Source organism: Oryx dammah, unplaced genomic scaffold, assembly GCF_014754425.2.
Source record: "Oryx dammah isolate SB20612 unplaced genomic scaffold, SCBI_Odam_1.1 HiC_scaffold_12, whole genome shotgun sequence".
In the NCBI taxonomy this organism is placed as follows: Eukaryota; Metazoa; Chordata; class Mammalia; order Artiodactyla; family Bovidae; genus Oryx; species Oryx dammah.
Genome location: NW_024070196.1, coordinates 29,517,602 through 29,533,447, shown reverse-complemented (window position 1 = coordinate 29,533,447; position 15,846 = coordinate 29,517,602). Strand labels below are relative to the sequence as shown.

At 38.6% G+C, this 15,846-nt stretch overlaps 2 protein-coding genes across 6 annotated transcripts in view; one reads left to right on the top strand and one right to left on the bottom strand.

Annotated features, from left to right (window-relative positions):
- MFSD8 (major facilitator superfamily domain containing 8) overlaps positions 1 to 15,378 on the bottom strand; it is a 38,667-nt gene extending 23,289 nt beyond the window's left edge. The window contains exons 1-3 of one of the 2 annotated variants that reach the window (XM_040250525.1): positions 15,171 to 15,378; positions 7,128 to 7,219; positions 1,661 to 1,704 (exon numbers count right to left, since the gene is read on the bottom strand). In XM_040250525.1, the coding sequence (XP_040106459.1) occupies positions 1,661 to 1,704; positions 7,128 to 7,219; positions 15,171 to 15,235 (201 nt within the window). In that variant the 5' untranslated portion in view covers positions 15,236 to 15,378. The remainder of the gene's footprint in view (positions 1 to 1,660; positions 1,705 to 7,127; positions 7,220 to 15,170) is intronic. The other variant, XM_040250524.1, reaches the window with a different exon arrangement.
- Positions 15,379 to 15,491: 113 nt separating this feature from the next.
- Positions 15,492 to 15,846, top strand: part of ABHD18 (abhydrolase domain containing 18) — a 41,687-nt gene continuing 41,332 nt past the window's right edge. For 2 of the 4 annotated variants that reach the window (XM_040250527.1, XM_040250530.1), the window contains exon 1: positions 15,492 to 15,698. The gene's annotated coding sequence lies outside the window, so the exon portion shown is untranslated. Of the gene's footprint in view, positions 15,766 to 15,846 lie in introns of all 4 variants that reach the window. The other 2 variants (XM_040250529.1, XM_040250528.1) reach the window with 2 other exon arrangements.

Here is a 15,846-nt window from a genome sequence, read left to right as displayed (position 1 = left end):
ATTAACATCTTGTATTTCATTTTGGATTTTTTAGTACAGTATAATTTTTAAACTCTGAACAGTCATCAAATATATCTAGTATTTTTGTTGAAGCCCTCCAGCCATTCTAACAACCTACTAGGGAAGTTAGGTAAACTCTCTGTAACAGAGTTACAACACTCAATGATAAGTGTTAACGGTAAAGGTAGAAGCACATAGGAAAATGTTCTAACCCAAAGCGAGGTAAGGGACAGTAGTTTTTATCATTATTAACTTAAAATGCTATTTTCTTATGCTATTTTTAAAAGAAATATAGAAGGAAAATACTAATTTTACTTTTTAATGATTTGGTACCACATTTTCATTGCCATTTTTTAAATTAACTTTAACTGATTAAAACATTATTTTACATGAGATCAATACTCATGAAACTAAAACTCACTATAGATATACTGTGGGCCAAGGCTCAGGATTTAGGCTGAAGCACACATACACACTATTGGAGAAAACCAAAATATAAGGAGCAAGTTGATAAAGAAAACGACACAAAATAATTTAAGAATAAAGAGTTAGGGTAAGCTAAAAGAAGGTTTCAAGAAGCAGAGAAAGGACGACAATGTCAAGCACTACCCAAATGTCACCTCAAGTAAGGACTGAAAAGTATCTAGTATTTATTTGGTGAGTAATTAAGTCTTTGAAGAACTCATCAATAGCAGTTTCAGGGTAGAGGAGGAGTTAATCACATTATAGCAATTTAAGGAGTGAACAGGAATTAAGAATTAAAGAATTCCTTCAGAAACCTTGACTGAAATATTATTATAGATTAATTATGCTTCCAACTTAAATACTGATTTTTTAATAAATTCATTACTGGAATTTTAAGATAAAACTGACAGTTATATGTCAAATGTATTTTTTTAAAAGGTAGAATTGGCAGGACTTGATGATCAATTGAGATGTCAGGGTACCCACAAATTTTCGTCTTCTTTTCACTCTCTCCTTCCCATCTAGTAACCACAGCATCAAAATATGTATATTGTCTATTCATTCCACAATGTCACCTGACAACCCAAATTAATTCTATCAGAAAGCATGAAATGTGTACATTTTAGGAATTCAGACTATGTCTAACCTAGTTTCCTTTTTATCAGGGAAGGGGTATGAAGAGGATGGGAAAATGGTTAATAAGGATATGACCATATATCTAAGGGCTTCCCAGGTGGCTCAGGGGTAAAGAATCTGCCTGCAATTCAGGAGATGCCAGAGACGAGGATTCAATCCCTGGGTCAGAAAGATCTCTCTAGAGGAGGGCATAGCAACCCACTCCAGTATTATTGCCTGGAGAATCCCAAGGACAGAGGAGCCTGGCTGGCCATAGTTCATGGGGTTGCAAAGAGCTGGACATGACTGAAGTGGCTGAGCACAAGCACACACATACATATACTTGTTTGCCTAGGACTGCTGATATAATCCTGTATTCTGCTACAATACTCTTCTCACTTCAATAGTGTTCTGGTTGGCCCAATAAAGCGTATGGTCACCTTACTTATAACCCTCTTTAGAGGAATTATTCTCATGTTATTCTAGTAAAGATTAAATCAGAACACTACCGAGACTCTAGGAAACTACATAAGAGTTATTACTACTACAGCTACTTAAGAGAAGAATGAAGTATACAAACCTTTTGGAGATATGGCCATATTGACATTATCACAATAGAAAATCCTGTGAAGAGGCAAATTCTGTTATTTATATTTACAATTTCATCATTACAGATACAATTTTTTGAACGCGAATTTTAAAACATCATTCTGAATTTACAAATTTATTACCACAAATGTTTAATCTATCAAGCAATGGGATTTTATTTATCAGAAGAAAAATAAATACTTAAGACTTGAAAATACATATATAATTATAGTCCCTCACTATAATTATCATAATAAAAGCAGAGGACCTATATTTCTTATTCACATGTCTTTATTATAGATGAAAATTACTGAAAGCTTTGTTAAGCGTTTATGGCAAAAATGAATGGAGCAAAGGCTACTCTGTTATAGAGGAATGCTAAACTTGTAATCTGTTTTTTTTTTCCCCATGGTAAACATTTTATTTTTCTACCTCAGTTGCTTATGGGGGTAAAAATAAAACGCCATTAGGGAGAAGCACAGATGAACTATTTACGGAGATGAAGAAAATTCACAGTGGCTCGAACGTCTGTGAGCTAAGTATACTAGCACAAGTTCACCAAAGCAAAGCAATTCACAGCAGAACAAAACAAACAGGGAAAAAAACCCATACAGATTTTGAAAAATAGCATCTATGAAAAAGTCTGTGGGAAAATAAAAGGAAATTAACCAATGATGACATCAAGCATCTTTAATGAGATGAGCCAAACTGCACACATTGGGTCTAAAGGATGTGTGTGCATGCTTGTTGCTAAATTGTGTCTCACTCTGCGACCCCATGGGGCCCGCCAGGCTCCGCTGTCCATGGGATTCTCCAGGCAAGAATACTGGAGTGGGTTGCCACTGCCTTCTCCATTGTAATCTGTTTTATTTGAGAGAAATAATTGACTGTAGGGAGGACTAAGAAGAAGGAAAATGACCTTTAAAGGGGACAGTGGCTAAAAAGAACCAGGATTCCTCAAGATGGGCATACCTTAAAAGAAAATTGTCTCTGCTAGCTTTTATTGCTTGATAACTGTGATGATTATCATTGGGCTTCCCAGATAGTGCTACTGGTAAGGAACCTGCCTGTCAATGCAGGAGACATAAGAGACCCGGGTTTGATCCCTGTGTCGGGAAGATCCCCTGGAGGAGGGCATGGAAACCCACTCCAGTATTCTTGCCTGGAGAATTCTATAGACAGAGGAGCCTGGAGGGCTACAATCCATGGGGTGGCAAAGAGTCGGACATGACTGAAAGGACTTAACACACACACAACTGTAATGATTAACTCCAATACTATGTCAATTTTAAATATTAGGCACATCCAATCAAAATCATATCAAAGCTATTTTTTTAAGTATTGTATTAAGATAAAATTCACATAGAATTCACCCATTTAAAGTATATGATTCAATGGGTTTTAGTATTCCAAATATATGCAACCATCACTATAGTCAATTTTAGAATACCATAGTCAGTTCAAAAAGAAACCCTGGACTCTTTAGTTACTCTGTTACCCTCCATCCTCGCCCCTACAGCCATAAGCAACCCAGAAATCTACTTTCTGTCTCTATAGGTTTTCCTTTCCTGAGTTTTCATATGAATAGAATCATACACTATGTGTTTTTCTTGTCTGGTTTCTTTCTTTGATAATACTTTCAAGGTTCACCAATGTTGCAGCAGTGTCAGTACTTCGTTTCTTTTTTAAAAGCCTGGTTTATTTTTTATTATTAACTGGAGGATAATATTGTATATTGCACTGGTTTCTGCCATATATCACCATGAATCAGCCACAGGTATACATACGTCCCCTTCCTTGTGAACCTCCCTCCCACCTGCCATCTCATCCCACCCTTCTAGATTGAAACAGAGCACCAGATTTGAGAAAAGTCTGACTTAAAAAATAATTTAATTATTAGTTTCATTTTAGTGTATTTTGAACTAACAATGACTTCAATGAAAACAGCGTTGAAAGAGTCAACAAATATTTGAAAACAAGACTACTATTGCACAATCAAGAAACCTGTAAACAGGTAAAATGTTTAACCAATTAAACCAATTAAAATATAAAATTAAATTTTTTTTTGCTGTTCGATTTGAAATTAGATAATTGAGTACTAAAAAATTAGAAGTGTTTTAAATGAAAAACAATTGTTGCAGAGCTTGCTACCTAAACAACATTCATTTGCCCCCCCCACTTCCTGATAGAATCCTGGTTGTATTAAAGTATTTATCACTCCACAAAGTCACAGACTTTAGAGGACACTGTGTCCACCCCAAATTCCAGAGGGTCAATCCTGAGGTACCAATATTCTAGCTGATGATGGGTTTAGAAGTTAACAGGTAACCCTGTTCTGATCGGTGAGAAATGAGGAGAGGTCTACTTTGGGACCTCCAGGAAAGGACTCCTCATCTCTTTGGAGGTTTCCCTTTCAGTCAGTAAAAACTGCTGTGAAAGGACTGAAACCCGGAAGTGCTGCCGCACCCTTGCTACAGCCTAAGGATGAAGGCAATATGAAAAAGAGGGCGAAACCAAAACACTTATTCAGAAGCAGAGCCAGTGAAGGTCACCTGGAGTTGTTCCCCTGTGGACATCTTATAAGAAAACATCACTGTTCAAGCCAATTTTTTGTTTGCTTTTCTTAAGGATTTTATTGACAGGAAAAAAAATTACCAATATAAATTAAAGTGATCAGTTTTGATGTCCTGCATTTATTGGTCATCATTGTCAGGTCGTTAATAACCTTGTTCAAGCTGATTTGAATCAACATTTTTTTTCCTGATATTTGTAGAGAGCATAATAATATACAACCCAATAAAATATTGAAAATATCCTTTATTTTGTACTTTTCTTTAGTTTTAGCTTTATTTAAAATCTGTTTTTACTCAATGTTGAATCATAAAGAAGATTGGCAAGTGACAGAGAACAAGAGAGCGACCCGGGATTAATAGAAAGAATATGGAAAAAAATTTAGTCAAATGACCACTAAATCCATCTCAGGGAAAGAAACCAGTTGTAAAATTAGTGCCTATGGACTTAGAGGGTCCAAGCTTGGAAAAAAAAAATTAATCCCCTAAAACATTCCTTTAAAAACTATCACAGTATTAAGAAATACTATATATATATATAGTATTTGAGAAAAAACATGTATATTCCTTAGCATTTTAAAACAATTACAGTTCTTAATTTTTTTTCCTAAAAATGATTAACTTTTTAATAAATATATTTTCAGAAATAATGTTAATAGGTTAAAATGCACCAAGCTATATAAATTAAGATTTTTGCACTTCACTCAGGCTTCCATTGTGGCTCAGCCAGTAAAGAATCCACCTGCAATGTAGGAGACCTGGGTTCGTTCCCTGGATTGAGAAGATCCCCTGGAGAAGGGGCTACCCACTCCAGTATTCTGGTCTGGAGAATTCCATGGGCTGTGTAGTGCACGGGGTCGAAGAGTTGGACATGACTGAGCACTTTACTATTTGTATGTATCAATATAAAAGTTAAATGAGGGTCACAGGCAACAAAAGAAAAAAACAGATCTGCTGAACTACATCAACATTTAAAACTTTTATGAACAAAGAGCACAATCATCAGAGTGAAAAAAAAAAAGTCCTGGAACGGTAGAAAATATTTGCAAATCATATATCCTATCTGAGGTTATATTCAGAATATACAAAGAACTTTGCTGCTGCTGCTGCTGCTGCTGCTGCTAAGTCGCTTCAGTCATGTCTGACTCTGTGCGACCTCACAGATGGCAGCCCACGAGGCTCTGCTCAATAAAAACAAAACAACAAAAACATTATTTTTTTAAAAAATGGGGAAAGGGCTTGAACAGACATTTCTTCAAAGATCATATATAGATGGCCAATACGCACGTGAAAAGATGCCCAGTGTAAATAATCATCAAGGAAAGGCAAATCAAAATCACAATGAGCTACCATCTCATGCCCATTAGAATGACTTGTTGCTATTTAGTTGCTAAGTTGTGCAGATTCTTTTGCGACTGCATGGACTGTAGCCCAGCAGGCTCCTCTGTCCACTGGATTTCCCAGGCAAGAATACTGGAGTGGGTTGCCATTTCCTTTCCCAGGGGATCTTTCCTATCCAAAGATTGAACCTGAGTCTCCTACATTGGCAGGTGGGTTCTCTACCATTGAGCCACCTGGGAAGCCCCATTAGAATGACTACTATTAAATAAACATAAGAGTTGGTGAAGATGCAGAAAAATTTGGACCCTGACTGTCAATGGTAATGTAAAATGCAACAGCAGCTATGGGACAAAGTATAGCAGTTCCTCAAAAAATTAAAAATAGAATTATCAATTTCACTTCTTATATACCCAAAAGAACTGAAAGCAGGATGTTAATGAAATATTTGCACACTCATGTTCACAGCAGCTATTTCTAAGAAACAAGACATTGAATTAACTCAAATGTTCATCAACAAATAAATGGATAAACAAGATGTGGTGTACACTGAAGGGGATCAAAACATGTTATTTCAAAACATGCTGCTTTAGCATATTGATTATTTTGAGCTGAAGGTAACTAACAGGAGACACAGTAGGGCTCTCTGCCCTCCCCATTTCTGCCTAAAAACAGGGCATAAATTTCCCCTGAGAAATGTACTCTACCAGTACCAGGAAGAAGAAAACATTCTTATCATGGGAGATGAAGCTTAGGTGCTGAGCTAAGCCTGTTACAAGCAAACCTTACAAAACAACCTGCATCCTCCATTAGTGTCCCCCATGTATTTCCGAGTCACTTTCCCACAATTACCATCCCCAGAAGCCCAACTCCTTTCCTTTGTCAGTTCTCTACAACTACAGCCCTTTATTAAAATAGTATATAATGTCCTGAATGTTTCTTTGGGGCTTTCACTTCTTTTCTATGAAGTCCCCTGTGAAACATAAAAAATATTAACATCAACTAAATTTTTATGATCTTCTCCTGATGATCTGCCTTTTGTCAGTTTAATTCACAGGCCCCAGCTGTAAATATCAAGAAAATTAAGGGAAAATTATCCCTCTCCTACAATTTATACAACAGACTATTAGCCTTAAAAAAGAAGGAAATACTGACACATGCTACAACACAAATGAAACTTAAGGACGTAATACTAAATGAAATAAATCAGTCACAAAATAAAAAAGACTGTATGATTCCATTTATGTGAATATCTAGAGTAGTCAAATTCATAGAAACAGAAAGCAAAATGATGATTAACAGGGGTTGATGAGGAAGGGAAAATGAGTCATTGTTTAATTGGTATAGAGTTTCAGTTTTTACAAGACACAAAAGTTCTGGAGACTGGTTACTACCATCTAGATACATTTAACATTCTGACCTTAGAAATGGTTAAGATGGTACATTTGATGTTATATGGGTTTTACCACAACAAAAAAAAATTTAATTAAATGACATTCAAATATGGTGTTTTATCTAAATTTTAAAAATTACTTATAATTTAATACTTACCTACACTGCTAAGAAACATAGTAAGATACAGAATCCTAATAGACCTCCATCGGCTCTTATAATGCTCCTCAGTTTCTATAATATCCCATTCTCTAAGTGTAAATAAGAAAAAAAGTAGTATCAAGTTAGCTCATTATATGCAAATCTTTCTGCGGCACAATCTTATTTTCTCTCTCTTGAAGTCATGAAAATTATATGACAGAGGTCTAATTTACCAATAATGGTTTTTACTATATTAACTCATCTATATATAAGTATTATATCTTTTAATTTCCATGGATTGTATTTATGCATCATTGTGCACAGAAACTAGGGAGACATGAGGTAGCTGAAACAGGCAAAATATTGTGTGAACCAATTATTTTGCTACTGTTGGCATGCTACAAAACTTATGAACAAAAGTGTTGAAATTTGCTAAACTGACAAAATGAATAAAGTATATAAAAATAAATAAAATAGTTACTTCAATCTCCTACAGGTGGGACAAATAACTAGTAACTATTAAAAGATAATAACAGGGGTTTCCTGGTGGCTCAGTGGTAAAGAATTCACCTGCCAATGCAGGAGACATGGTTTCAATCCTTGGTTCCAGAAGATCCCACCTTCTGTGGAGCAACTAAGCCCGTGCTCCCTCTAGAGCTCAGGAGCGACAACTCTTGAGCCCAGGTGCCCCAACTACTGAAGCCTGTACACCCTACAGCCGGTACAAGAGAAGTCACCAAAACGAGAAGCCGGTGCAGGGCAAATAGAGAGTAGACCTCACTCGATGCAACTAGAGAAAAGCTCAAGCAGCAACAATGACCTAGTACAGCCAAAAATAAATTTTTAATTAAAAAAAAAAAAAGAATAACTGTCACCATGATGACATGCTCTACTTGATGACATCAAATTAACTTTGCTGTAGGAAACTATTTTGGCTGGGTACTTGAAGCAAAATTAATATAAATGACACCAAGAAGGTTTGATGTGACTTAAGACATTCCTAGCCCTAAGACCTCCTGAAACACTTGGCTTTGCTCCAACATGAGTTACCAGACAGGTTCTGTTAGTGGACCAAAGAGAGACCAAGGCCCCTCCAGGCTAGGCTAAATTTTCATATAAGCCTGTGACCTGGATTAAGGGTAAGTATATTAATCATATAGACTACCTTTGTCAGTGTGTGTACTCCTTACATTTTCACAGATACATACAAAAAGAGTTAGCAAATTTACCTTAATATGATCATTATGTTTTCAACGAATTAAGACAAACATAACAGAAAATGACTTTTTACATTCCATATATCAGCAAAATATACACCATTCAATCCCACACACGGAATTCTGGTATATCTTTAAAGTACTGGGTTACTACTGTAATTTTAATGAACTCATTTTTATTCTCTGAAGAACAGAAATCTAATTGATAACCATAAATAAAAGTATCACTAAAATAAGCCTAAAATTTTCAAATAATCAATTTACTCAGATCCTATCTAAGTCATAGAAAGAACCAAGAGAAGAAAACTATTTGATTCTGAAAAAAAATGTAATAAAATTTTTTGAGTAACTTTGACTTGAAAGTCAGTCAAGAGTCTTTCTTCTTTCAATGACAGCTATCAAATATTAAAGGGAAGATAGAAAATCGCTATTACGCTCCATGTAACAATGGATAAAAGCAAAGAGCATCAGTGAATCCAAAAATAACTGGTTGGAAGGTCACATGGCCTCAAAGTATCACTTGTCTGGCAACTTACTAGTCAGAAAATGGAAAATGAGCCTTTATAATGGAGAGATATACCAGTAACCCCCTTAACCAAGTAGTCAAGCTTGGCATTCCCAACAGTGGGATAGCCTGGCATCCACTGCCCCCTGACATACTGGGATGTTCTCAACATAAGCCATGGGATATTCCTGCCAGAAATGTTTGACCAGGATCTACTCAGAAATAGTCCACAAATCCAGAATGTGAGATGTTCCAAAGAAAACAGAAAACTAACCTAGACTTGCCAGAGGACTCAACGTTGGGAAGAATAGAAACAGAAGGTCAGGGGACAGTTTTAGGATGGTAGAGTCTAAAAAGACCTAAAGGATCAAAGTCTGAACATTACTTAGATATGATTTAAAAAATAGCTATAAAGTATATTTCTGGAACAAGTGGAAGAATATAAGTACAGTGAATATATTTTGAACTAATAGTGTATTTCCAGCTGTGGCAACAGTGATAAACTACTATGGAAAAGAATGAATATGTTTTGGGGAGATGTGGGCTGAAGACTACAATATTTAGGATAAAGTGACATAATGTTTGCAACGTACTTGGAGTTTGGCAAGGGGTGGGGTGTGTGTGTGTGTGTAGAAAGAGAAATTTGATGTGTGTGTGTGTGTAGAAAGAGAAATTTGAACAGTGTGGAAAAGGCTAACAGTGACAGGGTAATTTGATGTTTATTACACTGTATTGTCCATTTTTCTGAATTTAAAAATGTTTCAAAACAAATATTTTACTTTTCCTTCTTTTCAATTCAAAAAATAAAACTTTGGTTAAGAAATGGATCTTTCTTCCTTGTTGGAAATGGTAGGAATATAGGAGAATATAACTGTCCTTCAATCAAGTTATCATTTTTACTACATTTTCTTAACCTTCATGATTCAAACAACCCTGTCACATGACTGAGAGTAACTTCCCAAAGGCTTCTTTCTTGTATCATTAATGCAAAAGAAAAAATTCTGCACTTCCAAGGTGACTTAACATTTTGGTTCCTTTCTATTATCATTGCTGTATTCTGGTATTAGTTCTCCACTTGAGACTCTCCTTCAAGTAAATTGCAGTGCTAAGGGTTTTACCCTGTCCAATATTTTCATTTCAAACTCTACCTCAAACGACAGCATGCTTATCAAATTTGTGACTTAAACAATGAGGAATATACAACATATTGGAGTAAATTGATAACCAAACTTAGCTAGATAAAATTCAACAGGAATAAGTAAAAGGTACCATATTTAGGTTCAATAGATCAAGATCTAACAGAAGGATTCTTAGGTAAGCAGCCATACTTTACTTGCCAAAAAAAAAAAAAAGATTGGATTTCCTGAGGGAAAAAATAAAATCGTACCGTTACCAGAGACCATCTGTGAACTCCGGAAGAGCAAAAAAGAACCCATACTGAAAGAGGATAAGAGAAAGGAGTATGTGGTCACGGGCAGAATAGTGTAATGATGTAAAGTTATAGAAATTAAAAGACAGAAATAAACTGAGAATGTTTCATAAAGGATCTTCTATACAGCCATGAGTGCTGCTGCTGCTGCTGCTAAGTCGCTTCAGTCGTGTCCGACTCTGTGCGACCCCATAGACGGCAGCCCACCAGGCTCCCCCGTCCCTGGGATTCTCCAGGCAAGAACACTGGAGTGGGCTGCCATTTCCTTCTCCAATGCAGGAAAGTGAAAAGTCAAGTTGCTCGGTCGTGTCCGACTCTTCACGACCGCATGGATTGCAGCCTACCAGGATATCTATTTTACAGAGATTAGGCTGAAGCTGCAAAGAAAAATTTTAAGTACCTTTTAAGACTTTAGGATATTCAACTACTGTCTATATAGGCCAAATCTGTCCTACCACCTGTTTTTGTGTGGTCTGTGACCTAAGAATATTTTTTACAGATGAATATTTGTGATTAATTCTATGAGAGAAAACATTAACTTTGAACTCCGAGTAAACAAAATGCCACCCTCACAAGAATTCTATTCATCTATTAGACCTGTATTATAAAAAACTGTACTCTTTTACTGTTAAATTTTAGATTTCATTACTGCAAAAATTTTATGGAAGCTTACTTTCTTTTTATCTAAGTATGTATATAATAACTTTGATTTTGCCTCCTGGCCTGCAAAGCCTAAAATATTTACCATACAGGCCTTTACAAGAAAAGTTTACCAACCCCTGCACTCTTCAACTCTATGGATAGGTCAATGGGGATCACTAAGGACTCACCAGATCAGTAAATCAGAATCAGCCTTCTTAGTGATGAAAGGTTGGTGGTGAAATAGATTCATGTTTTTGCAATTTATTCAAAGAGAACAGGGCTTACTAATTAGTGTTACATCTGTTCCTTTTACTAGGGACACTATGTTTTTAAAGACAGTAAACTAATCACGATGGTGTGATCACTCATCCAGAGCCAGACATCTTGGAATGTGAAGTCAAGTGGGCCTTAGAAAGTATCACTATGAACAAAGCTAGTGGAGGTGATGGAATTCCAATTGAGCTATTTCAAATCCTAAGAGATGATGCTATGAAAGTGCTGCACTCAATATGCCAACAAATTTGGAAAACTCAGCAGTGGCCACAGGACTGGAAAAGGTCAGTGTTCATTCCAATCCCAAAGAAAGGCAATGCCAAAGAATGCTCAAACTGCCACACAATTGCACTCATCTCACACGCTAGTAAAGTAATGCTAAAAATTCTCCAAGACAGGCTTCAGCAATATGTGAACCATTAACTTCCTGACGTTCAAGCTGGTTTTAGAAAAGGCGGAGGAACCAGAGATCAAATTGCCAACATTGCTGGATCATGGAAAAAGCAAGAGAGTTCCAGAAAAATATCTATTTCTGCTTTATTGACTATGCCAAAGCCTTTGACTGTGTGGATCACAATAAACTGTGGAAAATTCTGAGAGAGATGGGAATACCAGACCACCTAACCTGCCTCTTGAGAAATCTGTATGCAGGTCAGGAAGCAACAGTTATAACTGGACATGGAACAACAGACTGGTTCCAAATAAGAAAAGGAGTACGTCAAGGCTGTATATTGTCACCCTGATTATTTAACTTATATGCAGAGTACATCATGAGAAACGCTGGACTGGAAGAAACACAAGCTGGAATCAAGATTGCTGGGAGAAATATCAATAACCTCAGATATGCAGATGACACCACCCTTATGGCAGAAAGTGAAGAGGAACTAAAAAGCCTCTTGATGAAAGTAAAAGAGGAGAGTGAAAAAGTTGGCTTAAAGCTCAACATTCAGAAAACAAAGATCATGGTATCTGGTCCCATCACTTCATGGGAAATAGATGGGGAAACAGTGGAAACAGTGTCAGACTTTATTTTGGGGGGCTCCAAAATCACTGCAGATGGTGACTGCAGCCATGAAATTAAAAGACGCTTACTCCTTGGAAGAAAAGTTATGAGCAACCTAGATAGTATATTCAAAAGCAGAGACATTACTTTGCCAACTAAGGTCCACCTAGTCAAGGCTATGGTTTTTCCAGTGGTCATGTATGGATATGAGAGTTGGACTGTGAAGAAAGCTGAGCACCAAAGAATTGCTGCTTTTGAACTGTGGTGTTGGAGAACTCTTGAGAGTCCCTTGGACTCCAAGGAGATCCAACCAGTCCACTCTGAAGGAGATCAGCCCTGGGATTTCTTTGGAAGGAATGATGGTAAAGCTGAATCTCCAGTACTTTGGCCACCTCATGCAAAGAGTTGACTCACTGGAGAAGACTTTGATGCTAGGAGGGATTGGGGGCAGGAGGAGAAGGGGACGACCGAGGATGAGATGGCTGGGTGGCATCACGGACTCGATGGACGTGAGTCTGAGTGAACTCCAGGAGATGGTGATGGACAGGGAGGCCTGGCGTGCTGCGATTCATGGGGTCGCAAAGAGTCGGACACGACTGAGCGACTGAACTGAACTGAAACTTAGTGAATTATTTTCAAAGTACTCTCTTTTTATTTATAAAAACGCTAAATCTAAATTCAGATGGACAGAACATCTGAACTTAAATGGAACCTAATGAGCATTAGACTGGTTCAAAATAGGGAAAACAGTACGTCAAGGCTGTATATTGTCACCCTGCTTATTTAACTTACATGCAGAATACATCACGTGAAATGCCGGGCTTGATGAAGCACAAGCTGGAATCAAGATTGCCAGAAGAAAAATCAATAATCTCAGATATGAGGATGATACCACCCTTATGGCAGAAAGTGAAGAGGAACTAAAGAGTCTCTTGATGAAGGTTAAAGAGGAGAGTGAAAAAGCTGGCTTACAATTCAACATTCAAAAAACGAAGATCATGGCATACAGTCCCACCACTTCATGGCAAATAGATGGGGTATCAATGGAAACAATGACAGAGACTTTCATTTTCTTGGGCTCCCAAGTCACTGCAGATGGTGACTGCAGCCATGAAATTAAAAGACACTTGCTTCTTGGAAGAAAAGCTATGACCAACCTAGACAGTTCATTTAAAAAACAGAGACATTACTTTGGCAACAAAGGTCCATCTAGTCAAAGCTAACGTCTTACCAGTAGTCATGTACAGATGTGAGAGTTGGACCATAAAGGCTGAGCACCAAAGAATTGATGCTTTTAAACTGTGGTGTTGGAGAAGACTCTTCACAGTCCCTTGGACTGCAAGGAGATCAAACCAATCAATCCTAAAGAAAATCAATCCTGAACATTCATTGAAAGGACTGATGCTGAAGCTGAAACTCCAATACTTTGGCCACCTGGAGCCAAGAGCCAACTCATTGGAAAAGACATTGACGCTGGGAAAGACTGAAGGCAGGAGGAGAAAGGGACAACAGAGGATGAGATGGTTAGATGGCATCACCGACTCAATGGACATGAGTTTAAATAAGCGCCGGGAAATGGCTTCCCAATCCAGTATTCTTGCCTGGAGAATTCCATGGACAGAGGAATCTGACTGGCTACAGTCCATGGGGTCACAAAGAGTCAGACACGACTGAGTAACTAACCCTTATTTGGACAAAGTGACAGAATGTACCATAAAACTACATCTAACCATGATTCAAGGATCCTTGAATCTACGTGGAAAACTGCCAAGGACTAGGAAGAAGCAAAAACAATGCTAAGAAATTTAAAAGTCACAAAGTCCATGCACTCAAGTTCATACACTTAATTAGTAGGAGAGATCTTTAGCTTTCATTCAGAGCTTCTGTGTTCTAACTACCCACAATTCTATTAAACTTACATAAATGATTTTCAAAGCCATAGCAAACTAGAAATCCAGAAGTAAAGTTGGGGGAAGAGAGGTTTGCTGACACCAACAAAAGCAGAGGTTGCCAACAGGTAACAAAAACGTGAGGAGAAATAGTTCGCTAGAAACAGAATAGGCAGGGGGAAAAAAAAAAAAACAGATGTGAAAAGTATGGCACTGTAGAACAAATCAGTATAGAAGCGCATAGTCACAAATGCTTCATTAAGCCCAGAGAACGTCACTCTATTACACTATACTTCAGAAGTAATATTCATTTTAATAATCTCAAAGAAAAACTAAATAAAATTACATTTCATATATTCTGTTTAGTGGATCGGGGATTCGACACACACATTTTTCACAGGCTTTCAAACGAAGTGATTTTTTTAGAAGGTTTGGTACTTAATAGGGGCAAAAGAGCGAAAATTAACACGTCTGTAGACAGCTGAAGCTTACCTGTGAACTTATTGGATAACTTACTGTGTTAATGATGTATGTATAAAATAAAATGATACTTAACTTCGTATTCCTAAATGTGAAAATACATATTTGATTGCGTAGTAAGAAACAAACAACTCTGAATCACAGTCCATAAACTAGGGTCCAAATACACCTCATCACCTAAATGCTTAAAAATCAGTTATTACTTATACATTTGGCATAGGACAAAGATGAGTTCATCTTAGGTTTACTTGCAAAAAAGGATCATTATAAGGCAATTAGTCAAGTGACTATTAAGGCCAAGTACCGATTAAAACAGCGTGAAACGTATACAGTGGTCGGTTCTGTAAAGGGCCAATCGGTGGCTGCATCACCAACGGAACGAAAGTACAAGAGGCAGTTTGCATTTCTCTAACACATTCACCAGAACCCGCCGGCTCAAAGGTGCTCCGCGGCTCGACGCCCTTTCTAGGAAGTGGCAGCGCATCTTCCAATCTCGCGCGACTTGCCACCGGCTCCAGCGGCTCTGGCACCCCTTCTTCTGCCCACTAAGCCTGACGCAAGGAAAGGCGCCAGTTCCAACAGCGCAGGAGAGTGAGGGGAGCCTTCCCCCAACATCCGCTCACCTGCTTCCGGGTGTCCTGTCCCCTAAGAGCGGCTCCTGCTCAGAATCGACCCCTAAACTCGCCATAGTTACAGCTCCCACAAGCCTTGGGGCCAACTCTCGCGACAACTCCTGCTCTCTCCCCTTCAGGACGTCCTGAAGCTGTCAAAACAGGCCGGCAAGTGCGCGTGCACGCCAGGCGACCAGAGAAGGCGGAGCGACCCCGGGTCAGAGGCGGGGTCACGCAGGCGGCGGGGCGGTGCCGAGCGGATGATGGGGGCTAAGGGCGGAGCTTTAAGTCCACATCCTCCTCTCGGGTCCGAGCCTCTCCGCCTCCAGGGAGGGTTGGGGGCGTGTCCAAACAGCCACTCTGCCGAGAGTTCATCCTCCTCGCTGTAGGGCTCTGTCTGCCTCTCGCTTCTCAGTTCCTGGGAGGCTGTTGTCACTGCCTTTGGAGCTCAGGAGGACGGCGAGTCCCAGGAGCCTAGGGAGCTGTAGCGCGGGGAGTTTCGGCCAGCTGGACAGCAGGCGTCCGCCAAGCGGCCACTGAGTGAGTAGCTGTTCCAGGCCGCGCTTCCCAAGCCTCTTGAAGCGCTTGCCTACGTGCGAGGAAGCAGGTACTGAAAGCTCAAGACTTGGCGGGAGACTCGGGGGTCCCGGCCGAAGTGAGGTGGGCTGGCGGGCTGTCCCTCCGCCTG